This window comes from Pogoniulus pusillus, chromosome 26 (assembly GCF_015220805.1).
Source record: "Pogoniulus pusillus isolate bPogPus1 chromosome 26, bPogPus1.pri, whole genome shotgun sequence".
Lineage (NCBI taxonomy): Eukaryota > Metazoa > Chordata > Aves > Piciformes > Lybiidae > Pogoniulus > Pogoniulus pusillus.
This window is the reverse complement of record NC_087289.1, coordinates 13016484-13044222: the sequence shown is the minus strand read 5'-3', so window position 1 is coordinate 13044222 and position 27739 is coordinate 13016484. Positions and strand designations below refer to the sequence as shown.

At 50.5% G+C, this 27739-nt stretch overlaps 1 protein-coding gene across 2 annotated transcripts; it reads right to left on the bottom strand.

Annotated features, from left to right (window-relative positions):
* Positions 1-1422: 1422 nt before the first annotated feature.
* TF (transferrin) lies at positions 1423-25384 on the bottom strand. Of its 2 annotated transcripts, none has more exons than XM_064165059.1 (17): positions 25279-25384; positions 21654-21817; positions 20661-20769; positions 18173-18364; positions 17849-17984; positions 15427-15482; positions 13879-14048; positions 13257-13443; positions 11870-12024; positions 10381-10474; positions 9185-9220; positions 8189-8347; positions 6411-6555; positions 3944-4008; positions 3217-3401; positions 1842-2028; positions 1423-1663 (listed from the first exon to the last, which is right to left on the bottom strand). In XM_064165059.1, exons 1-17 carry the CDS (start codon positions 25367-25369, stop codon positions 1626-1628), a joined length of 2169 nt encoding a protein of 722 aa, XP_064021129.1. In that variant the 5' UTR covers positions 25370-25384; the 3' UTR covers positions 1423-1625. The 2 variants fall into 2 exon arrangements, with proteins under 2 accessions (XP_064021129.1, XP_064021130.1); XM_064165060.1 differs by lacking the exon at positions 25279-25384 and adding an exon at positions 24265-24393.
* Positions 25385-27739: the final 2355 nt, after the last annotated feature.

Sequence of the window (27739 nt, the reverse complement as noted above, 5' to 3'; positions counted from 1 at the left end):
GAGACTCAGGCTATGGAACAAGGCTGAGGGGCCAGGATTTGTTGAGCTTGGAGAAGAATCATAGAATCAACCAGGTTGGAAGAGACCTCCAAGATCATCCAGTCCAACCTAGCACCCAGCCCTGTCCAGTCAACCAGACCATGGCACAGAGTGCCTCATCCAGGCTTGTCTTGAAGACCTCCAGGGACGGTGCCTCCACCACCTCCCTGGGCAGCCCATTCCAATGCACTCTCTCTGATGATCACCTTTGTACCAGGCAGCAGTAAGACAGAGCTAGGCCTTTCACTGTGGTTTCCCTCTAAGCTGGAAGATCTTTATACCACCTTTCTGCCCTCTGCACCTCCTTCATGCCTGATTTGACAGCAGGGTTGAGACCTGCTGGATTACCCTAGACTCTGCTCCTGTGAAGAAGGAGCCTCTGCAGATGTTTATGCCTTGCCTCTTTGTTTTCACCCTGGATCGCAGCCAGGCTGCCTACTCACAGGTTTGTTTTCAGGTCAGCAGCACGTTGGACAAAACTCCCCAGACATGCACTTCTAAGTAAGCCCTAGACTTCCTTTTGCAGGAAGGAAGTCTAACCCTGTATTCTCCCCATCAGTGTACTTACACATGTTCTAAAAGTATTGCCTAATAAAAATTAACTTCCAACCACATCATCTTACAACCACTGGCTTGGCTTTTTTCCCCCCCTTTTTTTCTTTTCCTCCAGTTTTGTTTTTTATCCTTTTCCACCCTTCCACTTCCCTGACAGACACAGGAGGTCTGTGTGCCTACTATGCAGGACAGCTGTCATCTTCTGGGTAATTAATGGGATAACCTGGGTGAAGCTAATGTCTGCTAATTAGGCTCTAGAGCACATTTAATTAATTTTGCTTTGGCAAATGTTGAAATAAATTTCTCTAAAGGGGCAGCAGTAGCCTAAAGTAAAGGAACAAAAGTCCTATGAGGAGAGGCTGAGGGAGCTGGGGGTGTGCAGCATGAAGAAGAGGAGGCTCAGGGCAGAGCTCGTTGCTGTCTAAACTATCTGAAGGGAGGCTGTAGCCAGGTGGGGTTGGTCTCTTCTGCCAGGCAACCAGCAACAGAACAAGGGGACACAGTCTCAAGTTGTGCCAGGGCAGGTCTAGGCTGGATGTTAGGAGGAAGTTGTTGGCAGAGAGAGTGATTGGCATTGGAATGGGCTGCCCAGGGAGGTGGTGGAGTCACCATCCCTGGGGGTGTTTAAGCAAAGCCTGGCTGAGGCACTTAGTGCCATGGTCTAGTTGACTGGCTAGGGCTGGGTGCTAGGTTGGCCTGGATGATCTTGGAGGTCTCTTCCAACTTGGCTGACTCTATGAAGTGGCAATGGCCACATTGGCAGTGTCCTGCAGGGAGAGGTACTGAGGAAGGAGTGGGTAAGCATTTTGAAGACTCTCAGGACACCTATTTAGATCTGAGATTTTATTTCTTGCTGTGATAGCAGTAGAGAACAGTAAAGTCTCAAACAGCCACTTTCAGAGTGATGAGGAAGGGCAGAAAAAGCGGTGAAGGCAAAGGGCCCTCTGTGGGTCGGTGTTTGGTGCTGAGGGCACAGGAGGAGTCATGGCTTGAGGTTTCCTTCCCTTCCAGCAAGGGTCCTTCACATCTCACTACTTTTCCTCAAGGAAGGTGCACACCTGGAGGAGATCTGAAAAGGAAAATGATGGGAGAATTCAAAATGCTGCCTTTAAACACTGCAGCTCACCAGCACACATCCAGCCACACCAACAATGTAATTGCTTGGAAATGTGTTCATCCCATAGAAAAATGTGCCCAGGAGACCAAGAACAGCAATTCGTGGACTTGTCCTGGGCTCTTAGAGTTACCTGATGGATTGCAGGTGTTGAGGCTAGCTACTGAAGCATAGTATTGATCTCCAAGGAATTCCTTGTATGTTATTCCATCACGGAGTTTGATCAGACACTTGGTCAAGTCTTTGAAGAGAAGGTCCTTGGTTTGAGACTCAAACATCTTGAACTTGTCATTTGCCACTCCTTTTGTTCCAAAGAGTTTCTGGAATAAAGGCAGAAAGAGGGAAGTGTATGGAGAAAGTAGGAAGCTGGCAAGACCCAGCTCTTAAAAGCCTAGCTCTTAGTCCTAGTCCTTCACCATTACTCTGGAAAGTCCCCAACCATGCTCCAGAAATTTAGGATTGCATCTTCTGTCCAGATGCTTAGATGAAGGCTGTTTCAGTTGTGGCACACCTGTCTAAGCAATTTTATTTCCACTTCAGAGTCACTACATGCAGAGACCATTGCTGGATGCTGCCAGCAGGTGCTATGCCTGGGCCATGAGTTGAAAGTCAAAGCAGCTGACTTCCTGCTGCCCCTTAGCAGATCCTGATGGTGGAGCAATATAAACATTTCCAGTGTAAAATCCCACAGAGCTGGTTGAACCTGGCTGCCTTTTACACCAGCAGCTCTAAGATGTGTGTGCAGGGCTGCTGCTTTCCTGCAGGGCTCTGCCTGACTCAGCCTCCTCAGAGAAGTTTCTGAAACACACCTACAGGAACACAACCCAAGAAGTATAGCATGATAACAGCAACCACTGCAACTGGGCTGTTCCCTACAGGTGTGTTTGCTAAGTATGCACACGAATATGTACATGTTTAGCAAATACAGGCATATCTGTAGAATCATAGAATCATAGAATCAACCAGGTTGGAAGAGACCTCAAAGATCATCCAGTCCAACCTAGCACCCAGCCCTAACCAATCAACTAGACCATGGCACTAAGTGCCTCATCCAGGCTTTGCTTGAACACCTCCAGGGACGGTGCCTCCACCACCTCCCTGGGCAGCCCATTCCAATGGGAAATCACTCTCTCTGTGAAGAACTTCTTCCTAATATCCAGCCTATACCTACCCTGGCACAACTTGAGACTGTGTCCCCTTGTTCTATTGCTGGTTGCCTGGGAGAAGAGGCCACCCCCCACCTGGCTACAATGCCCCTTCAGATAGTTGTAGACAGTAATGTACTATGTATGTATGGATATAATAAATGTATGTATGTAAATGGTGCTAAAAGTGCACTGAAGTAAAGCAGCTTGGGTGGGATGGAGGAAGTGGGAGGCTGAGGGACAGTGCTGCAGTGGGTTAAAGTCTTCCAGGTGAAGGAAACTCGCAGCACCACTGCTCTGAAAATGCAAATATGCTGCATAAAACCAACCCTAAAGATGTCTTCCACTCTCAGCCCTACTAACCTCTTGCCTCTCCAGCAGCTCACGGACTTTTTTGGCTTTCTCAGGACGTGTGATGACAGCGTGGGTAGGAACTTTGGCCAGGTGGCAGTCCCTGTAAGCCATGACGTTCTGCCGTCGGCCGTCAGTGCACAGCAACTCAAACTGGTCCATCTTCAGACCTTTGGCCCAGTCTTCTTTATTTTTGCCTTTGAAAGGAATTGGTTTGGAGATTCAGAGAGCTCATTTAGCAGAAGGCCACCAGCCTCACAACATCTGAGCAAGGTGCCTGCGTGCAGTCACACCTGCAGACTTGGCTGGTACAAAGGAGGCCATAAGTAAAACTCAGGAGAAGTCAGTGGGATGAGTTGGACAATCAGAGCAGGCAGGGAGATTTAGTTACATCTCCTTTCTTGCCTTGTTCCCCAAAAACTTCAGCTGGTGCCTTCAGAAATGTGACCTGCACATTTTCAGGTGAGTGGGGAGCTACAGTGCTGAAGAAAGATGTCAAGGTAGAAGTGTGTGGTTAAGGGACTGCTGCTGAAATTAAGTGATAGCTTGCAGGGAAGTGGGAAAGTGTCCCTGCAGAAATGCCTGGAAGGAGTCACCCTGGGCAGAAGGCATTTGAATTCTGCTTCTGCAGGAGGGGTGAGACTGACAGATTGCAGAAGGTAATAGCAGCATCACCTGCTCAATAGGAACAAAAAGAAGGCAGCCCTACCAAGATCCATGCAACAGATTAACCACCTACCATCAGTGTTTTCTTCAACGATTGTGTGCTTAATAAAGGCCACATCACCCTGCTCGACCAGACACCTGGGAAGTACAAAGAAAGGCAGCTGATGTGTGTGCTTAAATCCTGGCCCTTTTCTCTCCACAGATTTGATTCATCTCTGGGGATAGGTAGGCTTAGGAGCCCTGACATGGATATTTTAAAGGCATCTGAGACACAGTCTTTGAATGCATTCTGGGGGGGAAAGTGCATCCTTTTCACGTGATAAGTGGGACTGCATTTTAGTGTCAGAAAGAAGCAGCTTGGCTAGCTTCAGCACCTGCTTTGCTTTCTGCAGTGGCTGCCTGCAGGTGTGAGTAGCTTTGTAAGAACACTGACTTGCACCACAAGGGCTGCAAACTCTGAAGCAGGGTCTTTTGCCTACCAGATGTAAATGAAGTAAGTTTAATTATCTTATTAAATTCCTGCCCATTATGAATTACTTAGACTTGAGCTGATACTGAGCAGGTATAGAAGAGATGCTTTGGGGCTGGGCTCTGGTCTCTGCAGTGTTGAGAGGATAGCTCATTTTAGCAAGGCAAGACAAGCAGCCTTTATAACAGGGAGTGTGCAGTGGCAGCATCTTTGGAGGTCCCCATCTTTTAATACTTCTTCTTTGTGTTAGCATTGTAGGACTGCTGTTATTGTAGGAGGTCTGGCCAGAACACTTGTGTCACTCCAGGTTTACCCCAGGGCCAGAACACTTGTGTCACTCCAGGTTTACCCCAAGGCCAGAACACTTTTGTCACTCCAGGTTTACCTCAGGGCCAGAACACTTGTGTCACTCCAGGTTTACCCCAGGGCCAGAACACTTGTGTCACTCCAGGTTTACCCCAGGGCCAGAACACTTGTGTCACTCCAGGTTTACCCCAGGGCCAGAACACTTGTGTCACTCCAGGTTTACCCCAGGGCCAGAACACTTGTGTCACTCCAGGTTTACCCCAGGGCCAGAACACTTGTGTCACTCCAGGTTTACCCCAGGGCCAGAACACTTGTGTCACTCCAGGTTTACCCCAAGGCACCACAGAATCACAGAATGTTAGGGGTTGGAAGAGACCTCCAGATATTATCAAGTCCAACCCTCCATCAAAGCAAGGACCACCTAGGGCAGGTCACACAGGAACACATCCAGGAAGGTTTTGAAGGTCTCCCCAGAAGGAGACTCCACAACCACTATGGGCAACCTGCCCCAGGGCTCCATCACCCTCACCATAAACATCTCCTCATGTTGAGGTGGAACCTCCTGTATTCTAGGTTGTACCCATTGTTCCTTGTCCTATCACTGGGCACCACCAAAAAGAGCCTGGCACCTTCACTCTGACACCCACTCCTCATACTAAGAGTCAGCTTTCCTTCTCAGCTTTCTCTTCTCCAGACTAAACAACCTCAGGTCTCAGCCTGTCTTCACAGGAGAGATGTTGACATCCTCTAGTCATCCTCATAGCCTCTCTTAGACTCCAGCAGATCCCTGTCTCCCTTGAGTTGGTGAAACCAAAATTGGACACAGTATTCCAGGTGTTGTCTCACCAGAGCAGAATAGGGGGAGAGGAGACTCTCCCTAGACCTAGACACCATGGCACAAGTTTTACAGAATAGGAACTGCTTACATTTTAAAAGAAAAAAGGTAAAGCATATAACACTACAGACACACAGACAGACAGACCTTCAGCAGTGTCATGGAGAAAAAGAGGTCAGCAAAGCAGCATCCACATGACAGCCAACCGAGTCCTGGGCTGCAGCAAGAGCAGTGTGGCCAGCAGGGCAAGGGAGGGGATTCTGCCCCTTTACTCTGCTCTCATCAGACCCCAACTGGAGTACTGTGTGCAGTTCTGGAGCCCCCAACATAAGAAGGACATCAAACTTCAGGAGTGAGTCCAGAGTAGGGCCATGAAGATGATCAGAGGGCTGGAGAAGCTCTGCTATGAGGACAGGCTACAAGAGCTGGGGCTCTGCAGCCTGGAGAAGAGAAGGCTTCGAGGAGACCTCAAAGTACCTTTTCAGTATCTGAAGGGGGCCTGCAGGAAGGTTGGGGAGGGACTATTGACAAGGGCTGGTGATGACAGGACAAGGGGTAATGGGTTTAAACTGGCAGAGGGGAGATTCAAAGTAGATGTTAGGAAAGGGTTCTTTGCAGTGAGGGTGGTGAGACACTGGCACAGGTTGCCCAGGGAGGTTGTGGAGCACAGAATCACCCAATGTGATCGAAGATCACATTGGGTGATTCTGTGCTCCACAACCTCCCTGGAGCTGTTCAAGGCCAGGTTGGATGAGGCCTTGAGCAAGCTGTTCTAGTGGGAGGTGTCCCTGCCTATGTCAGGGGGTTGGAACTGGATGATCCTTGAGGTCCCTTCCGACCTAAACCATTCTCTGATTCTGTGCTCTACCCATAAACTCTGTCATTAGACCCAGAGTAGTTGAAAGCAGCCTGGATGCTTCCAGCACCTACCGTAAGGCTCCAGTGTACCCATAGTATTTCTCATGGCTGTTGGCAACGCACTTCTCAGGTGGGACCCCCTCTGAGCCTTTGCAGAGTTCACAGAGCCGGGAGTTGCGGGGAGACCCAGGAGCACAGCCCTTACTGAAGTATTCATCTGAAGGCAAGGATGGGGGAGGGGGAAAGAAATCACTTTTCCTGCATTGAAAAGTTAGGTTTGCTTTTAATAACACATGACAAACGCTGGATTTGGGTTAGCTGGGTGGCACTGGGAGCTGGAAACTGGCTGGGAGAAGGAACAAGATTCAGGGCACAGCAGATCATAGAATCAACCAGGTTGGAAGAGACCTCCAAGATCATCCAGTCCAACCTAGCACCCAGCCCTAACCCATCAACCAGACCATGGCACTAAGTGCCTCATCCAGGCTTTGCTTCAACACCTCCAGGGACAGCAACTCCACCACCTCCCTGGGCAGCCCATTCCAATGCCAATCACTCTCTCTGCAAAGAACTTCCTCCTAACATCCAGCCTAGACCTCTGCCAGCACAACTTGAGACTGTGTCCCCTTGTTCTGTTGCTGGTTGCCTGGCAGAAGAGACCAACCCCACCTGGCTACAGCCTCCATCCAGTATTCCCTATGAAACTTGTTGTTACTGACAGTGAAGCAGTGTAGTGGTTTGCACCACAGAGCATGTCTATATTTATATATATGTATACACACACACACACTGGAATGGGTTGCCCAGGGAGGTTGTGGATGCTTCCTCCCTGGAGGTGTTCAAGGCCAGGTTGGATGAGGCCTTGAGCAACCTGCTCTAGTGGGAGGTGTCCCTGCCTATGTCAGGGGGTTGGAGCTGGATGATCCTTGAGGTCCTTCCAACCTAAACCATTCTGTGATTCCATATATTCCCCACCATCAGAATAATGAATTTACAACCACTGCATTCATAGCTGTTATGACCCAGAAGAGGGAGGACTGCTCACCCTCACCCTTGCCCTCACCCTCACCACTGGCTTGTCTGGTCCCTGGGTAGGTGGCAGCAGTTCTGCCTGCTCTGGGATTCAGACAGGTATTCCTTTCCCTTTTTCTCCTGCTCTCTATATATACTGCTGTCATCTCACACCTTTGTAGGAGGGAGAGTAAAACATTCTGTGTAAATCAACTGAAAACTCTCCCTCTGCCTTTTTTCCCCCCTCCTTTTCTTATCTCCTGGTAAAGAGAAAGGAGATAGAAGGGGAAGTGGGGGCTAATGGGGGAGTTTAGCCCTTGCACTAAACCATCACGAGTGTGTCTAAGGGTCAGCTGGAACAGGCAGTGTCTTGGTGGGAAAGGAAGAAGGTTTTTACTGCAAACTACTCCCAGCTCACACAGACCCAGGCCAAGCCTCTAGGAAGGAGAGACTCTCCAGAGAAGGACACTCCACAACCTCTCTGGGCAGCCTGCTCCAGGGCTCCAGCATGCTCACTGCCCAGCCTGGATTTGTGCTTGGGATTGCCTCGACCCAGATGAAAAGGAAATCTCTAACCATGGTTCTGGACTGGGAAGAGACATGAAAAGAAGGCAAAGCCTCCCCCCGAGCAGGTGACATGTGGTATCTTGCTTTAAAGCTCAGTTACCAACAGCCTAATACTTTGCTCAGTGAAACCTGAAGTTACAGAATCTTCTCCATTTCCAGCTCTAGGCAAGAAACTTTGAGGCACGAGAAACTCTGACAGGGAGATGCAGATGGGAAAGCATTTTTGCAAGCAGATTCCCAGCTGGAAGAAAGGGATGCAAATCTCAACTCACCAAAATTGCAGTTCCCTGTCATGTTGTGGATCAAGCCCATAGGGATGTTCCAGCCAGCAGTTCTCCCCACAGCAGTATGGCATGACTTCTTGCCCTGCAGGTTCTTCCAGGTGATGCCACTGTCAGATTTCTTCACGACAGCCACAGCAAAGTAGGATGCTTTCAGAAGACAAAAATCAAAGGAGAATTAATCTGAAGATCCCACTGTACTCCCTTACAACAGCACTGACTCCACTCAGCAGAGGGCACCTATGAACAGCCCAGGAGAAATACTTTGGGCTTATAAATGATTTGGTGACAACAGAAGAGTTTGCAGATGTTATGCATCTACCCCACCCGTGCTCCAGGAAAATTATTATCCCTGACATTTCCCTGCCCCCAAAAACTCTCAACACTTGGGTATGCAAAACATACATGAGGATTTCTTGTCTCCACTTTAGCAAAGGACAACCACCTTCTCTCCTTTCCCTCCTCCCATTTCCACAGAGGACAATTTCCTTATGCTACAACCCAGATTCTCTTTCCCTTAGCACAGTTATGGTGTGACTGTGCTCCAGGTAGCAGCCACTATGCACAAATCTCTGCTGCTGCCCCAGGCCTTGCCTATAGCAAGACATGCATGAGGATTTCTTGTTTCCTCTTTAGCTAAGGACAACCCCCTTCTCTCCTTTCCCTCTTCCCATTTCCACAGAGGACAATTTCCTTATGCTACAACCCAGACTCTCTTTCCCTTAGCACAGCTATGGTGTGAGTGTACTCCAGATAGCAGCCACTACACACAAATCTGCTACTGCCCCATGCTGTGCCCTGATGTCTGCTTGTAGACCTCTTCCCTCTGACTCACAAATTTGTCTCACAAATTTTCAATGTCTACATTGGACACAGTGGATCTTTGTGTAGAGACTGGCCAGTTGTTTCCCACTCCTGACTGCCACATAGATTTTTCTCCTTAGAGCAAAATTCTCCTCAGGACTGGTGTCTGCTGGTAGTAATTACCTGGTTCTCCTCCTGCTTTGCTGCATTGGCTGTAATCTGAGGGATGGGGGAAAGAAACAATAAAGAAGACATTAGACAAAAGCTTTGGCAAATCCAAGGAAAGATTGATCTCACTACTTTCTGGAGCAAATTCATTCTAGAAATAACTATTTCAGGTAACACCTTCACAGGCTCACAGGATGTTAGGGGTTGGAAGGGACCCATGGAGACCATCGCGTCCAGTCCCCCTGTCAGAGCAGGACAATGCTATCTAACACAGATCACACAGGAATGCATCCAGACAGGCCTTGAAAGGCTCCAGAGAAGGAGACTCCACAACCTCTCTGGGGAGCCTGTGCCAGTGCTCTGTGACCCTTACAGTAAAGAAGTTCCCCCTTGTGTTAAGGCGGAACCTTCTGTGCTGCAACTTACCCGCACTGGTCCTTGTCCTATCCCAGGGAGCAGTGAGCAGAGCCTGTCCCCCTGCTCCTGGCCAGCCCTCAGGTACTTATAAACATTTATTAAATCCCCTCTCAGTCTTCTCTTTTCCAGACTAAAAAGTCCCAAGTCCCTCAGCCTCTCCTCATAAGCCATGCCCTCCAGTCCCCTCATCATCCTCGTAGCTCTCAGCTGGACCCTCTGCTGGGATGCAGAAATGGAGAGTGGCAGAACAGCAGCAGGTGGAGGAATACAGGAGGACTTGGGCAGAATGAAAAGCTGTAGCTCTTTAAAGAGGGAAGGAAAAGACAGTGGATATTGAATAAAACAGCAAGTATGGGAAAAAGTAAGGGGGTCCCAACAATATTGTTCACCTTGTGCATCAGCACAACAAAGCATGACCTCCACCTGCTCCCCTAAGCTTACAGAACCAGTTTCACCGAGGCTGGTGCTGGAGGACAGGGTCCTTGTGATTAAACTGAAGAATCAGAGAATTGGTTTGGGTTGGAAAAGACCTTTAAGATCATTGAGTCCAACCATCCATGATCTTAAAGAGAGATCTCAAAGGAGAGAGGAGGTGGAGGTCATTGTGCTCCTGACTACTGACACCCAGCCTCCCAAGGAAAACTGAGGTGTGCAGCAATCAGCAGAGCTGTCTCAGTGCAGCATGGTGCACAGCACTGGAGCTGATTTCTAGATTACAGAATTAAACCAATTCTTTTGCACCAGCTCAGTCTCCACTACCTGGGACCCAGAGGGGCAGCCTGGGCTGTGCTTACCATCGTAGTTTTCTCCCATCACTGGCACCAAGCCACACACACCAGCAGTGTAGACAAAACCTCCATCGACGCTGATAGCATCTGCTTCACCTTTCTGCAAGGAAAACAGGGCAGTGATGAAACGACCCTGTCTGTCCCCAGCCCAATGCTTTTCAGAACTCAGACTGCAGTGGAAGTGCTTGAGGAAAGGCAGAAGGGCTTGGGGCTGAAAGCACAGGATAGGCCATCCCTGAACATCTGGACAGATGAAGTACGACTGACACAGGGAGCCGTCTGAGATGGTCACTCCTGTGCACTTGTTACCGTGTCCAGCAGCAGCTCTCCTCCCCAGGAATCATAGCATCAACCAACCAGGTTGGAAGAGACCTCTAAGATCATCCAGGCCAACTTATCAGCCAGCCCTAGCCAGTCAACTAGACCATAGCACTAAGTGCCTCATCCAGGCTTTTCTAGAACTCCTCCAGGGATGGTGACTCCACCACCTCCCTGGGCAGCCCATTCCAATGCCAATCACTCTCTCTGCCAACAACTTCCTCCTAACATCCAGCCTAGACCTCCTCTGGCACAGCTTGAGACTGTGTCCCCTTGTTCTGTTGCTGCTTGCCTGGCAGAAGAGACCAACCCCACCTGGCTACAGCCTCCCTTCGGGTAGTTGTAGAGAGCAATGAGCTCTGCCCTGAGCCTCCTCTTCTGCAGGCTGCACACCCCCAGCTCCCTCAGCCTCTCCTCACAGGGCTGTGCTCCAGGCCCCTCACCATCTTCATTGCCCTTCTCTGGGCACCTTCCAGTACCTCAACATCTCTCGAATTGAGGAGCCCAGAACTGCACACAGCACTCAAGGTGTGGCCTGAGCAGTGCTGAGTACAGGGGCAGAATAACCTCCCCTGTCCTGCTGGCCACACTGTTCCTGATCCAGGCCAGGATGCCATTGGCTCTCTTGGCCACCTGGGCACACTGCTGCCTCATGTTCAGCTACTCTCTACCAGCACCCCCAGGTCCCTCTCTGCCTGGCTGCTCTCAGCCACTCTGTCCCCAGCCTGTAGCACTGCTTGGGGTTGTTGTGGCCAAAGTATAGAACCCTGCATTTGACCTTGTTCAATCTCATCCCACTGGCCTCTGCCCAGCCATCCAGCCTGGCAAGGTCCCTCTGCAGGGCTCTCCTACCCTCCAACAGCTTCACACCTGCTCCTAGCTTGGTGTCATCTGCAAACTTACTGATGATGGACTTAATCTCCTGCTCCAGATCATCAATAAAGACATTGAACAGCTTCTCACAAAGCTCCCAGTATTATAATTTAAAATCTAACTCCAGTCCCCCCCTCCCATCTATTACAGAATCACAGAATGGTGGGAGCTGGAGGAGACCTCTGTATGTCACTTACTCCAACCCCTCTACTAGAGCAGAATCACCCAGAGCAAGCTGCACTGATGGCTGAAAGCAGCAAACCTGAATGTTTCACAGGGCCGAGGAGAGGACAAAAAGCCATACCATGATCTTAATGATGCAGTCATTGGTGTTGTCTGCCACGGTGCACTCCACATCCCCATTGCTCATCACACTCCAGAGGTCACACTTGCTCTTCTCATTCTTGCCCACTGCACACCACCGGGTCTTGTTTTCTCTGCGGTTGGAGTTCAGATCATCTGCAAAGGCAGCAGAGGGAAAAAGAGGATAAGCCTAGAGCCCTGCTCAACAATAAGGCTACAACCAGGCTACAACCAGGCTGCTTGCTGGGCAGCTGGACAGCTGTGAAACTGTGTGTATGCATAGACCTGCTGCTGCCCCGTGCAAGATGCTCTGGTTTAATAAGCGCTGAGCTGTCAAGGGAAGCAATGATTCTTGAGGTGAAGGATGCTCAAAAATCAACTTAGGGGTCACACAGGAGAATTTCTGCATGACCTGAGCCATTCACACAGATTTGTGTTAGATGGAAGATCACAACCAGTAGGCCACTGCCCATTAATGGTGCTTGTTATTGCTGTCTGTAGTATATTCTGCATTCTCCAGACCTCACAGCCCAGACAACCATGAGGTTAAGACCAAGATGGAAAAATACAACCTAGTTATGTCTCTGTGAGGTGGCATCTGAATAGTCTGTACTGATGAAGTCCAATCACACCCTTCCATAAATGCCACCATGGCCATCTTTGAGCAACTATACATTTTAAGTAGGCTTTGGAGGCCATAGTCATAGAAGTCATAGAATGGCTTAGGTTGGAAGTGACCTCAGAGATCATCTACTCCAACCTCCCTACCAGGGATGCCTCTCAACTAAATTTAGCTGCTCAAGGCCTCATCCAGCCTGGCCTTAGAATCATAGAATCAACCAGGTTGGAAGAGACCTCCAAGATCATCCAGTCCATCATAGGTGGGATGCTTGAGTCTCAGAAAAGCCAAAGAAGACATCAGTAAATGCTTGATGAGTCTAGACAGAGATAGAGAATGCTGTTTTCCTCAAGTGGCCAACACTGGACCTGGTGCCCCAGGAAGTTGTGTCCTCTTGCATGCCAGAAATGGCTTTTCTAAGCAGCAGTGCTGACCATGCTGGATTACTTCCACCATCTGAATGACTGTGGGCAGTTTTTATTGCTGCAATTGTGGTGAAGGGACAACAGGTGAAGTGTCTGAATTTTTCCACCCTCGTCATTGTAGTGAGGCTGACATTTTGATGTTGGACTCAGCAAATTCCTGTTGTTGATGTAAGTGAAGGTTGTGACTATTGTGTCAGTTTAATGCTAATACCTTTCAGAGGAACTGTTTTGGAGAGAACTCTGTGTTTGGAAAAAAAAACCCTTTTGGCCAGAGCTGTTTGCTGATCCCATCTCTTGCATGCAGCTCATGCTGCCTTGACAGCAGTGTTTCATGCCCTGCCTACCTTCCTGAAGGCTCTGGATGGCATTGTAATACTCATAGCCCAGGTAGAGCTGGGAATCCATCATTGATGGGATGCGCTTCAGCTGGACAGCCGAGTCCTTGAAAAGCAAGTCTTTGAGGCCTGGGTCCTTCTTGCCAGGTGGCCCAAAGAGATGGAAGTTGCTGGTTGTGCCCACACCAAATTTCTCCTGCCATGAGGGAAAAATATATCAGCAGATGACCATAGCAAAGCTCTTCATAGAATCAACCAGATTGGAAGAGACCTCCAAGATCATCCAGTCCAACCTAGCACCCAGCCCTGGCCAATCAACCAGACCATGGCACTAAGTGCCTCATCCAGGCTTTGCTTCAACACCTCCAGGGATGGTGACTCCAACACCTCAGAAAGCTGAGACAGCAAGTAAAGACAGAAGGAGGGAAGGGAGGGGAAGGGAGGGGAAGGGAGGGGAAGGGAGGGGAAGGGAGGGGAAGGGAGGGGAAGGGAGGGGAAGGGAGGGGAAGGGAGGGGAAGGGAGGGGAAGGGAGGGGAAGGGAGGGGAAGGGAGGGGAAGGGAGGGGAAGGGAGGGGAAGGGAGGGGAAGGGAGGGGAAGGGAAGGGGAAGGGAAGGGGAGCCTGATAATACCTGTGCTTTTGAGAGAAAGCTCCAGATGTCCTCGATCTTGCTGTCATCTCGTGCCACCACAGCATGAGCAGGCACCCTGGCCCAGTGACAGGATTTGTAGTTATCCACAGGCTGGCGGCTGCCATCCAGGCACAGGAGCTCGAACTCATCCTTCTCCCCCGGGGCATTTTCTGGAGGAAGGAAGGAACCATGAGTTCCACCAGCAAGAGAACAGACACACACCAAAAAAGCTCCTCCAAAACCACCAGTCTGAGGCATCTTTGTAATGAATTTCTATCTGCTGAAGCTCAGGGGAGAATTGCTTGCAGAAACCAGGTGGCACACCCCTCCTTTACAATGGTCATAGAGTGGTGGTGGTGAAGGGAAGGCAATGCAAGAAGAACACACATCAGAGGTTATCTCTGCCTCTCTCATAGTTAACCCATCAGTATGAGGATTTCTGTGCCTGAACATGGAGACACACACGGGTACAAATACAAACAGAGCCACACACACAAATAGAGCCACACATGGTTCTTTGAAAGCCAGTGGGTAGCCACTGCCAAGGCTGAAAAGAGAGCCCATGTTCCAGATGATGTGGTTACAGGAGAACACAAGTGGGAAGGAACCTCTGAAGATCTCTGGTCCAAGCCCCTGCTGAAAGCAAGGGCAGATCAGGTCGCTCCAGGTGGTTTCTGAAAATCCTTGAGGGCAGAAAGTGCACAGCTGGCAACCTGCCCCACTGCTTGACCTGTCCTACTGCTTGACCTGTCCTCAAGTGAAAAATAAATCCCTTGTGTCTGGTCCAAATCTCTCTTGTTTTGGTTTATGATTCTTGTTTCTCATCTTCCCTCTATCCACCTCCTTAAAGATCTTGGCTTGCTCTCTTGTTAGCTTCCTTGGAGGCACAAGCAGGCTGCTCTGAGATGCCCCCAAAGCCATCATTTTCCTAGACTGATCAAACCCACCCTGCTGAGCATCCCCTTGCAAGACAAATGTTCCTGCCTCATGACCATCACTGTGGTCGTCCACTGAGCTCACTGATGGTCCTGGGTGTGCCAGGCCACCTTCTGAGAAGTGCAGAGTTAGTAAACTCTTGCTGTGAGCTGAATTCCCTGCCCAGGTCCCTCCCAAAGGGGAGCATAATTAACTGCTGAATTGCTCACCCTGCATTTGCTGCAAGAACATTGCAGCTGGCTCTGAAATGTGGCTGCCCAGAGAGGTAGTGGAGTCTCCATCTCTGGAAGCACTCTGAGCCCACCTAGATGTGTTCCTGTTTGATTGACTCTGAGTGATCTTGCTCTAGCAAGAGGGTTGCACTGGATGTTGTTGAGAGGTCCCTTCCAAACCATTCAGAGAATGAAAAGTGGACCTCATCATAGTCCATAATCATCTCCCTCAATAACAGTCCACACTGTGCAAAATGTGTTTCCAGAGGTGAAAGGAGAAGAGGTTTAGGGCTGACTTGGGGTGGAATGAAAGCCTGCACCATGTAGGCTACTTGCAAGATGGAGCATCAGGGAGAGGTTGGGCTAGAAAGCAGAGAAACAAATAATCTCAGAGACCTACCTTGAACAGTTGTGTGTTTCACAAAAGCCACTTCACCTTTTCCATCCTTCAGACATCTGCAGGTTGGAGGAACAGAAGAGGGGTTTAAAAAAGGAGATATTGTGGCCCCCACCTCACAGAACCAAAGAATGACAGGGCTTAGCAGGGACCCCTGGAGATCATCTAGTCCAACCTCACTGCTAAAGCAGGTTCACCCAGAGCAGGAGTCCACAGAAGTACACTCCACAACTTCCTGGCTCCAGGGCTCCAACATTCTCACAGAAAAGATGCTCCTCCTTAAGTTCAGGTGAAACCTCCTGAGTTCTAGTTGGTGCCCAGTGCCCCTTATTTGATCACTGGGCACCACTGGAAAGAGCCCAGCTCCATCCTCTTGACCTGGAGAAGAGGAGGCTCCAAGGTGACTTTCTTGTGACCTTCCAGTATCTGAAGGGGGCCTACAAAAAAGCTGGGGAGGGACTTTTCAGGCTGTCAGGGAGTGACAGGACTGGGGGGAATGGAGCAAAGCTGCAGGTGGGGAGAGTCAGAGTGGAGGTGAGGAGGAAGTTGTTGAGCATGAGAGTGGCGAGAGCCTGGAATGGGTTGCCCAGGGAGGTGGTTGAGGCCCCATGGCTGGAGGTGTTTAAGGCCAGGCTGGCTGAGGCTGTGTGCAGCCTGCTCTAGGGTAGGGTGTCCCTGGGCATGACAGTGGGGTTGGAACTGGCTGCTCCTTGTGGTCCCTTCCAACCCTGACTAATTCTATGATTCTTTGACCTCCACACTTCAGCTCCAGCTGAGCACTGAGATCTCTCAGGCTGCTCTTCTCCAGGCTAAGGAGCCCCAGGTGTCTCAGCCTTTCCTCCTAAGAGAGATGCTCCAGGCCGCTCAGCATCTTCCTAGCCCTGTGCTGGACTCTCTCCAGTAGTTCCTCTGAGCTGGGACGCCCAGAGCCGGACACAATACTCCAGATGCAACCTCACCAGGGCTGGGTAGGAGAACCTGCCTCAACCTGCTTACCACACTCTTCTTAATTCATCCCAGGAGACCATTGTCCTTCCTGGCCATGGAGGCATATTGCTGGCTCATGGGCAACTTGCTGACCCCAGCACTCCTAAGTCTTTCTCCATAGAACTGCTTCCCAGCAGGCCAACCCCTAACCTGTACTGGTGCAGGGGACTGGTAGCAGAGGACCTCCTGTTTCAGCAGATCACTTCAGCACAAATTGCAAGCACAGAGCAGTGATCCTCCCCCCAAAAGCCTTTGCTGCTGGAAAATGGAATGATGAGCAGTAATGCCCAAGAAGCTCAGTTACATTTAGCACAATGCTAATGCTTCACACTCTTATGTCTGTGCAAAACCATTCAGCTCAGCTGCCTCTCTCATCTGCTGCCAGCTGCCTGCCAGTTAGTGCTAATTAGATCTCTAATTACCAGCACTCACAGATGTTCTCTGAATTCAGATTCTTCAGGACCCTTGATTACAGCACAGCCCTTCCTGCTTTAACACAAACTTGCATCTGTCAGTAAGTTTCCAGATGACACCAAGCTGGGTGGTTGTGTTGATCTGCTAGAGGGTAGTGAAGAGGTACAACAGGATCTGGACAGGTGAGGTCCATGGGCCAAGGCTAACTGGATGAGGTTCAACAAGGCCAAGTGTCAGGTCCTGTGCCTGGCTCAGAACAACCCTGTGGTAAGCTACAGACTTGGGGATGTTTGGCTGCAAAGCTGAAACTTGGAGGGGGACCTGGAGGGACTGTTTGACAGTCAACTGAATGAGTCAGCAGTGTGCCCAGGTGGCCAAGAAAGCCAACAGCATCCTGGCTTGTGTTAGAAACACTGTGGCCAGCAGGAACAGGCAGGTGATCATCCTCCTGTGCTCAGCACTGGTGAGGCCACACCTCAGTACTGTGTTCACTTCTGAGCCTCTCACTACAGGAAAGGTGTTGAGAGGATGGAGCATGTCCAGAGGCAGGCAATGAGGCTTGTGAAGAGCCCGAAGCACATCACCTACAAGGAGTGTCTGAGGGAGCTGGGAGTGTTCAGTCTGGAGAAGAGGAGGCTGAGGGAAGACCTCATTGCCCTCTATAACTCCCTGAAGGGAGGTTGGAGTGAGGAGGGGTCCAGCCTCTTCTCCTGGGTGGCAAGCAACAGGATTAGAGGATTAGAGGAAATGGCAACAAGCTGCACCAGTGGAGGTTCAGGTTGGATGCTAGGAAATGCTTCCTCACTGAAAGGGTTCTCAAACATTGGAATGGTCTGCCCAGAGCAATGGTGGAGTCACCATCCATGGAGGTGCTCAAGCATTGTGTGCACCTGGCACTCAGGGACACGGTTTAGTATCGGCCCTTCAGTGCTGGAGCAAAGGTTGGACTGGATGATCTTGGAGGTCCCTTCCAAGCAGATATATTCTGTGGTTCTGCAATTTGCCCAAAGGACAAGTGACTTACTGGAAAGCCCCAGAGTAGCCAGAATAAGGCGCTGAGCGGGAGCATTTGACTTTGGCATCCCCCTTGCACTGGCGGCACAGCTTTTGTTCGGTGGTGGCACCAGGCACACAGCTGGCAGAGAAGAAATTGGCCACCGCTACAGACGAGAGAGAAGCAATGGTTAGTCTAAAATTCACTTTTGCCAGGACCTGGAAGGGAGGGAATGCACAAGGACTGTCAGTGAATGCTCTGTGAGCCACCCCTGGGCCTCCAGAGGAGATCAGACAACACCGTTCCTGCTGCAGCACCACTCCCGGCTGAACGCCCGCTCATTTCCCACCTCACCTTGTTCAATGGAGCCTGAGTCTTTGCCCTCCCACTTGATGTCTCCCCGGTGAAGGAGGGTGCCAATTGGGATATTCCAGCCAGCAGATCTGCCCAGGCCTGTGTGGCAGGAGGTCTTGCCCTGCAAGTTATTTATGGTGATGTCTGTTCCTTTCTTCACAACGGCCACTGCATAGTAGCTGGTTGCGGAACCTGCAAGGAAGGAAAAAGCAAGGGAGCAATGAAAAAAAAGCAGGAACTGTGAATGTCCCAAACCCTGCCAAACCCCTGACTTCAGAGAATTAAGGGCTGCACTTCTGAATAGTTAGCAAATCTGTCTCAATACTCACAGCCTTCTGATTTACTGAAGGGTGAGCAACAGTGCCAACGTCCAGCCAGCACTGCTCAGCACTAACTGGAACAGAAAGTGACCTAAAATAGCAGCACACACAAAAGGCTTTGCCACTGAACTGCTGTTGGATGTGTCCATAGTTTTATAAGGATACTTTTCCAAGGCTTTTTTGGCAGATCTTCTCTCCAGTACCATTGCCCAAGGAAGCACACATGTAATCATAGAATCATAGAATCAACCAGGTTGGAAGAGACCTCCAAGATCATCCAGGCCAACCTAGCACCCAGCCCTAGCCAATCAACCAGACCATGGCACTAAGTGCCTCATCCAGGCTTTGCTTCAACACCTTCAGGGACAGCGACTCCACCACCTCCCTGGGCAGCCCATTCCAATGCCAATCACTCTCTCTGCCAACAACTTCCTCCTAACATCCAGCCTAGACCTCCCTGGGCACAACTGCAGACTGTGTCCCCTTGTTCTCTTGCTGGTTGCCTGGCAGAAGAGCCCAATCCCACCTGGCTACAGCCTCCCTTCAGGTAGCTGCAGATAGCAATGAGCTCTGCCCTGAGCCTCCTCTTCTGCAGGCTGCACACCCCCAGCTCCCTCAGCCTCTCCTCATAGGGTTTGTGTTCCAGGCCCTTCACCAGCCTTGGTGCCCCTCTCTGGACATGTTCCAGCACCTCAACATCTCTCTTGAATTGAGGGGCCAAGACTGACATTCTACACTTAGTCTGTGAAATTTTACCTAGTCCTTCACATAAAGAACACCTCTGAGGTTTAGGGGTGGTACAGACCACAGCCTTCCATTCAAGACCTCTATTTTCTTAGCTGTCATGTTGACAGTGACTCTGCTGTGTTGTTTATATCCTGAATGTTGTGGACCAACAGGCTGAGCTGCAGGGCAGTCAGAAAAGAGTGGGACCTTTGGGATGTGGTGGGATTGCATGAGGGAAGACAGACAAAAATGGGGATAGAGCATCAGTTTGGCTCCCAGGACAAAGATGGGAGGCACAAAGCATTTAAGGCCAGGCTGGCCAGAGCCTCATCCAGCCTGGCCTTAAATACTTTGTACAAAAATTCTGGGGAGGGGCTTTTTAGGCTGTCAGGAGTTACAGGACTAGAGGGAATGGAGCAAAGCTGGAGATGGGTAGGTTCAGACTGGATGTGAGGAGGAAGTTGTTGAGCATGAGAGTGGTGAGAGGCTGGAATGGGTTGCCCAGGGAGGTGGTTGAGGCCCCATGGCTGGAGGTGTTTAAGGCCAGGCTGGCTGAGGCTGTGTGCAGCCTGCTCTAGGGTAGGGTGTCCCTGGGCATGGCAGGGGGTTTGGAACTGGCTGATCCTTGTGGTGCCTTCCAACCCTGACTGATTCTATGGTTCTATGACAGTGTGGTGCAGAGGGCGACCATGGATGGGGCAACGACATTAACTCTTATCAGAAGAAACTGCTGCAGAGCATTTTTTATGCTGCTCTTTTCTGTGCATTACCTGCACCTCTTGCCTCAGTAATCTCAACTGAACCTTCCTCCACAAACACTAGCAGCAGTATTGCTGCCTCTTCAGGTCTCTTTTCTTGATGACTGTGCAAGAAGATAGATTGTCTGTGCTGTCTACCTTGTTGTTTTACCAGCACAGCTCAAGGTCACTGAAAGCAAAGTTCTCTGCCACCAGCAGAGTTTTTTATGCCATGCTTCTGGCATGATTTCTGTCGATGGTGTTCTCCTTCCATGGCCACTGCATCATCACAGGATGACAGAATCACAGAAATCACAGACACATTCAGGTTGGAAAAGACCCTCAGGATCACCAAGTCCAAGCGATATCCCTACTCTACAAGATGCATCCTAAGCTATATCCCCAAGCACCACATCCAAACAGCTTTTTAACATGCCCAGGGTTGGTGACTCAATCACCACCTCCCCCCCCCAGGCAGCCCATTCCAGTCAATGACTATCACCAGGTCTAACATCAGAAATGGGGCACTGGTTCTGCCTATTTCCATTGCAGTGACCTTATGGCCATGGGTGATGATTCACATTCTGGTGTAACTGGGATCTGGACCTCAGACACCCAAAAGAAACAAGGTAGAGGCTCCTTATGGTCTTTGCACTATGAGTGTGTTACCATCACTTGGCTTAAAAACATTGCATGCAAATATACCTCCAGTTTGTTCATAGACCTCAGCAGCAACAGGCTTCAGCTGGTAGGGTGCAAGGCCTGCCTCGAAAATGTGGCCACCATCCAGGCTAATGGCATCTGCTTCATTATTCTAAGTGACAAAAGGATTGTGATCAATGGACAGAGTGAGGACATGCAAGGGAAACTGGATCCAATGGACAGAGTGAGGACATGCAAAGGGAAACTGGATCCAATGGACAGAGTGAGGACATGCAAGGGAAACTGGATCCAATGGACAGAGTGAAGACATGCAAAGGGAAACTGGATCCAGTGGACAGAGTGAAGACATGCAAAGGGAAACTGGATCCAGTGGACAGAGTGAGGACATGCAAAGGGAAACTGGATCCAATGGACAGAGTGAAGACATGCAAAGGGAAACTGGATCCAATGGATAGAGTGAGGACATGCAAAGGGAAACTGGATCCAATGGACAGAGTGAAGACATGCAAAGGGAAACTGGATCCAGTGGACAGAGTGAGGACATGCAAAGGGAAACTGGATCCAATGGACAGAGTGAGGACATGCAAAGGGAAACTGGATCCAATGGATAGAGTGAAGACATGCAAAGGGAAACTGGATCCAATGGATAGAGTGAGGACATGCAAGGGAAACTGGATCCAATGGACAGAGTGAGGACATGCAAGGGGAAACTGGATCCAATGGATAGAGTGAGGACATGCAAAGGGAAACTGGATCCAATGGATAGAGTGAGGACATGCAAAGGGAAACTGGATCCAATGGATAGAGTGAGGACATGCAAAGGGAAACTGGATCCAATGGACAGAGTGAGGACATGCAAAGGGAAACTGGATCCAATGGATAGAGTGAGGACATGCAAAGGGAAAAGTGGGTCCTTATTGGTGAGTCTATCTCTACAGGGGGATCTCAGGTGACAAGCAGTGACTCAGGAGAGCCCAATCTTCTCCAGGCTCTGTAATACCCTCAGTGCCCAGCAGATATCCACTGCCCACTCACCGAAATGGCTTTTATGCAGTCGAGGTATGTTGCTTTCTGCAGGCAACTCAATGCAACACTCTCTTGTTGCATGAGGTCCTTCAGGGTGTTGCATTTGTTCGTTTCTGGTGAGGATATTGTGCACCATCTGACGATCGCCTTGGGGGGAGCAGCAAAACACAGAGCTGTAGAAATAACCACAGAGTTATTTCTTAGAAGTAACTAATGTCTTCTCAGGAAGAATCAAAGCATCACAGAATGGGGGGAGGTGGGGGGGTGTGTTGAAAGAGACCTCTGGAGATCATCTAGACCAACACAGCCACCCACCCCACCCAATGCAGGTTCACCTAAAGTAGGTTGCACATCATGCCCAAGTGAGGTTTGAAAGTCTCCATGGTGCCTTCAGAAAGGCATTATGTGAAGACAAAAAACATCTCCAGTTCCCTGCAGTCCTGGCCTCAGGTGAAGGCCCAGTGTAGGATCTTCCTTGCACATCTCCTAAGTCATCTGTTGGTTGGGTTTTTTTGTGTCTGACATGCACCTTCAAGACTATCTGGGACGATCATTTCTGTCCCTAGATAATGATTCAAGCAACCTGAGTTCAGGGCAGCATCCACAGCAGCAGGAGAACAGATCCACACGTTTGTTTCCATGGAAATCAAACCTAAGACTTTGCAAAAACAGGGAGGAAAGGCAGTCCACTGAAGCAGAGAGAGAGAGCAGCTCTGACCTGGCCAAGCTATTTTCAGTGTGATGCCACACATGACCTCTTTGGCAGCTAGATCTGATACATTTAACTGTCTTCTGTATCTCATTTCCTCCACTGCACCCAGTAACAGAAATGCCACAGCACCTCCAACAATCCTCTTTCTTAAGAGTCCCCAACCACTAAATGCATCTGACTAGCTGCTCTGTGAGCAAAGACCTCAGGTGGACACAGACTCTCACCTCCTTCATCAACCTAAACACTAGAAATGCTGGTAACTTGCAGTTCAACTATGTTGTGGCCAGCCTGTGCTGCACACTTCTGAACTCTGGCACATGCTGGAACAGACCCCCCCCAGAGAGCTGGTTGAATCCTTATCCCTGGAGGTGTTTGAAAGAGGCAGAGACACGATGCTGAGGGACATGGGTTAGGGGCACCCTTGGTTGGATTTGATGATCTTGGAGGTCTTGGTCTTTTTAAATCAAAATGATTCTGTGATTCTATGGTTTTGCAGACAAGAGAGTTGAGCAAATACTTGGTGTGTGCCCACAATGCTGTGAATTGTGCAGACCAGGAGGCTGCATCCATAGCTTGCTCCCTCCTCACCCTCGATGGCACATTTCATTCAGACATCTCCAGATTCACCTCCATCTTCTCCTTCACTTCTGAGATATTCTTTTTAACTTGAGTTTTGAGCCATAACCCTGCCAGCCAACATCTTCCCACCTCTCAGTGAAGATGCTGAATTTGGACCCAGGGAGAATCCTTAGCCCTAATTCCTACTGCTGCCGTTTATACCTTTCAAGTCTTCACCACAAAAAGCCATGGTCACCTTAATCAGGTGCTGGCAATGATCCTACCCTTGTCAGAGGCTGGACAAGGACATTCTGAGGGAGTCAGTCCAGTTGTGCAGATGAGCATTGAGAAGGCAGCAGGAGCCTCTACTGCAGAGCTTTTTGGCTCCTTCCGTGCAGGGACTCTTCACCATTAATAAAACCTCATTTCATGCTAGTACTCAGCAGAGGTGCTTGAGGACTTTGCGATGCCAGCGGCACCGGGAGCGCTTCCCTCCAGAGGCCAGTAGAAGAATCGGATGACACCTGCTGGCTACTCTGAGGAAGGATCTCCTCTCTTCATTTTCCTGGCCGTGGTCCCCAGGTCAGGTGTGGATAGCAGCAAGTTCCTTGCTGTGGCTACCTGCCTATTGCCTGCCAAAACTGTGAGCAGAGAGAAGGGAGAGAAGTAGTCACTGCCAGCAGGGCAAGCACAGTTCAGGCATAAAACGCAGAGGAGCCCAAGCAAAGTGCAGCTGCAGCAGCAGGATGGAGCAGAGTAGGAGCAAAGCCATGAGCACAGAATGGCAGTCACAGAATTGTTCTGGATGGAAAAGAGCTTTCAGATCATCGAGTCTAACCATGAGGTTAAGTCAGTATTTAAGCTCTATTTTATATGCACTGCCTTCAGGGTTAACCCAACACACATGCAGGCTTGGCAAGGTGGTCTTGCTTTGCTCTAGTTTCTCCCCCTCTCCGGCTGGAGCCCTCCTCCTCTTCCAGCACAGCAGTTGGCTGGAGGGTGATTTCTCCCCGTCAGTCTGCCCTGAGCATTCTCGTCCCCAGCAGTGGGTGCCCGGAATCCCTTCTCCTTTCCGGCTCTGTGCTCAGCAGCTTGCGATGGGGAGCTGCACGTCTCACTCCAGCCTCCACGGGCTGGCCCAGGGAAAAAGCAGCTGTCACCAGCGCTTCAAACACCACCGTGGTTGACAGAGATGCAGAGCCATGGAAGCCAGCAACGCTTGATGCCCTGGCTTTTCCTGAACAGGCGTCTGGGTCGGGCACACCGCAGGTCTGAACGAGCTCTGCCCCGGGGGACAGCCTGGGGGGTTTTAACTGTTCTTCACCCAAAGCTGCTCTCAGCAGTACTTACCCACTATCCCGAAGGACAGCACAGTCGAGAGTACGAGTTTCATACTTGGGCAGGGAGTCGGGTTCCAGGGAGGGGGATGCAGCAGCCTTGGTCACAGACTGTCCCCTCCAAGCCTGTGATGGCTCTGGAACCGCTTTCTCCCCGATTTATAGAGGAGCAGCCCTGGCTGTGTTTGCCAAAGCAATGACCTAACGCTGTTTGCCCTTCCTTGTTTCTCAACAGCTCCTCAATCGGCCCACCTCCCTGGATCAGCCCATTTTTAGGAAGCCTTTCGCTTTGGCTCTGAACCCCTCTTCAGGCATGAGGCAGAGCAGGGTAAGGAGCTTTTCATTTGACAAGGGGCTTCAGATGGAAAATTCCCAAGTTGTGGCATGTGGATTCCGCCTAAGCTGAATTTCTTTGTCCTGGCTGCCCCCTGCCTCGCGTAGCCTAATCTCAGAAAGTCCCTGCTGAGTCCCGCTCTGAGGTCTGCAGCTCTGCCGGGAAGTGCCGCTGGCACCCCGAGCGCCTGCCGCTGGCACTGCCAAGCGCCTGCCGCGCCCCGGCAGCGGCCGCAGGGCTGCAGGGCAGCGAACGTTCCTCAACGCGTGGCCTGGCGAGCTCCTTCAGCGGGCAGTGGGAGTCAGTAGCAGCGACCAGCCTGCTCCGTCCGTGCCCTGCAGCCGGGAGGAAACATCGTGCTGCACCTTCGTTACGTTACCGCAGAGGTTAGCAGTCATCCTCCTCCCTCTTCCTCTGCAGAACCTCTTCATGGCATTGAGTCCCTCCCGAGTCACCTCCCCGCAGCCAGGACACCGCTTGCTTTACCAAGGGCTGCTTTCGTGCTGCTGTGCCAGGCTCCATGTCCCCATCTTTGCTACTTGCCCCAAGACCAGCTTCAGGCTGGCTTTGGCACATCAAATGAGAGTCCCTCGACCACCTCAGCTGGCCCACAAGCCCTGGCAGGGTCCCTAGACAGCAGCTGCTAGGGCTGGTCCACCCATTGTGTCAACTCAATGCAAGCACAGCACTTACAGAAGCCCAGTAGTGAGGTCTTGCTTCCAGGGCTGCTCTCAAGTCCTTCTTGATCTTCTGGATCAAGTGCTTCCCCTCCTGCTGCCTGCATCGCCCAGGCAGAGGAGCCATGGGCTTGCCCACAGTGGGCTTCTGGCTGGAGTTGGCTGGAAGGACTTTGGGTTGGCTCTTCTCCCTCCATCCAGCTGGCTTAGGGCACAGCAATCTGCAGGTGGGTGGGGGTGGCCAGAGAGGTTTCAGCGCAGGTGTGAACCCAGTGTCAGGTGAAGGATATAGCTCTACAAAGCAACCCAAGGGAAGGGGGCTGCTGGAGACCTTCAGGCAGTGATCACCTTCACCATGACACTGTAAGCCTGCCCTGCCTGTGACTCTGGCTGGTGAAGGTCCCTACAGGCTGAGCAAGAGGCACTTATGGCTGTGCTGGTTATTTCAGCATCATCTTTAGCAGTTCCTTCATCATGAATAGTTCTTATTTCTCAGACCTCCAGCCACTGTTTTTCCACAAGAGCAGCACTTGTGTTCAGTGTCTCCAAACACACCACAAAGAGGGGTGAGGGGAGATTGACTTGATCCCACTGCAAGCCTTCTTCCTCTTTTAAAAACCTGTCATTTCCCATCTGTATTTACTCCAGCAAGCTGTGCTTCTTCCAGCTCTTCCTCCACTGAGACACATAGATGCCAGTGAAATCCACCCCCAGCTCCTTGTTATCCTCAATAGTACTTGCCTCACTCAGGGTGGCCTTAGCAATGTCCCCAGTCCATGGGAAGAAGAGGCATGAGGGCTCATAGGAGACTGCCCCACAGAGGTGACCATTTATTCCAAAATGCTTCTTTGCCTGGAAGTTGCAGTGCCACTGAAAAGGCACTTAAATAACCTTGCCTCCATGGACAGGGTCGTCACAGCACTAGTCAGAAAAGATAAGGGGGGCTTTGCCATGTGCCATATGAAAGCAAGATGCAGAAAACAGCTTGGAAATCACAAAGGGCCTATTCAAGCAGTGGAAGTGCAGCTGCTGAAAGAGCCCAGCCCATGCCATCTTGCCTTCTGCACATGGTTCCCAGCCACTTTTACGTGGACTGCTTCCTCTCTCTCCTCTCAAGCTGCACCTCCATCCACAATGCGCTCTCCATACCTGCCAAGGGGATGGCTCTGGGGTTGTGCTTAGATGGGTGGCTTTTCACACCACTTCTCTCTCCCTTTCTCTCCCAGATGACATCAGGGAAGATGACCAGAGTGAAGACTTGGATTGCAATGTATTTTACTGCTTACCTCTTATCCTCCAGCCTTGACTAGTAACCTCCTGGATTTCCAGATGTTCAGCTGCTGGTCATCTGTAAAGTCACTGGCCACAAACAGCAGCTTCTATACCTCCTTTTGATGCTACCAAATACAATATTTTTCCATGATGGATTCCCATGTTCCCATCTTCTGGCTACTCTAAGGCATCTTTGCCTCTCCTGTGGCGAAGATCCAATGCTACAGCCTAACACAGAGCAGTTCTGGGGGGAAGAAACTCTTCCAGTATGCAGCATGCCTTGGAGTTACTCAATGGCAGAAGCACAGTAGATTGGTGATCCTCCAGGCCACCTAGGCTTGAAGGTTCAAACCTCTCCAAGGACCCAACAGGACTCCAAAATACTCCTTTCTAAAGAGTAGCCCTGCCAAGAGAAGCATTGGATGCAAAGGGAAAAGTATTCCACTTGGCCACAGCTGCAGAATGCCTTCCCTTTGGAGTAGGTGCAACTAACTTCTTAGGGGAAGAAGTGTCAGAAGTGCCTCATTGCTGTCTAAAACTACCTGAAAGGAGGCTGTAGCTAGGTAGGAGTCAGTCTCTTCTCCCAGGCAACCAGCAACAGAACAAAGGGACACAGTCTCAAGTTGTGCCGGGGGAGGTCTAGGCTGGATGTTAGGAGGAAGTTCTTGCCAGAGAGAGTGATTGGCATTGGAATGGGCTGCCCAGGGAAGTGGTGGAGTTTCTGTCCCTGGAGGTGTTCAAGCAAAGCCTGGATGAGGCACTTAGTGCCATGGTCTGGTTGATTGGCTAGGGCTGGGTGCTAGGTTGGGCTGGATGCTCTTGGAGATCTCTTCCAGCCTATGTTCTATGATTCTATGACTATACAAGTGTTTTGCCTTGTTCTGTGTCAGGAAACGTGTTGGGTCCTTCCTCTCACCAAATGCACTCACGTGCTTCTGAAGTGTTCTAATTAGATCCAGACCTCACTGCCTGGGTGCAGAAAGAGAGCTCCTCCCATGCCCAAAATGCACTTTCTGACTGACTCAGCTGCGAGTGACCAGCAAGGGCTGGTCTCACTAACCATGGAGGTTCTTGTCTTTCAAGGCAAGAAGTCAACACTCTGGCTCATGCAAGTGGGAGCAGCTTTGCCAGAAAGGACAGAGGTAAGCCAGTACCTCTTGGACTTTGTCCTTGTCATCCAGAAAGCATTGAGTCTTTGCCAGTCT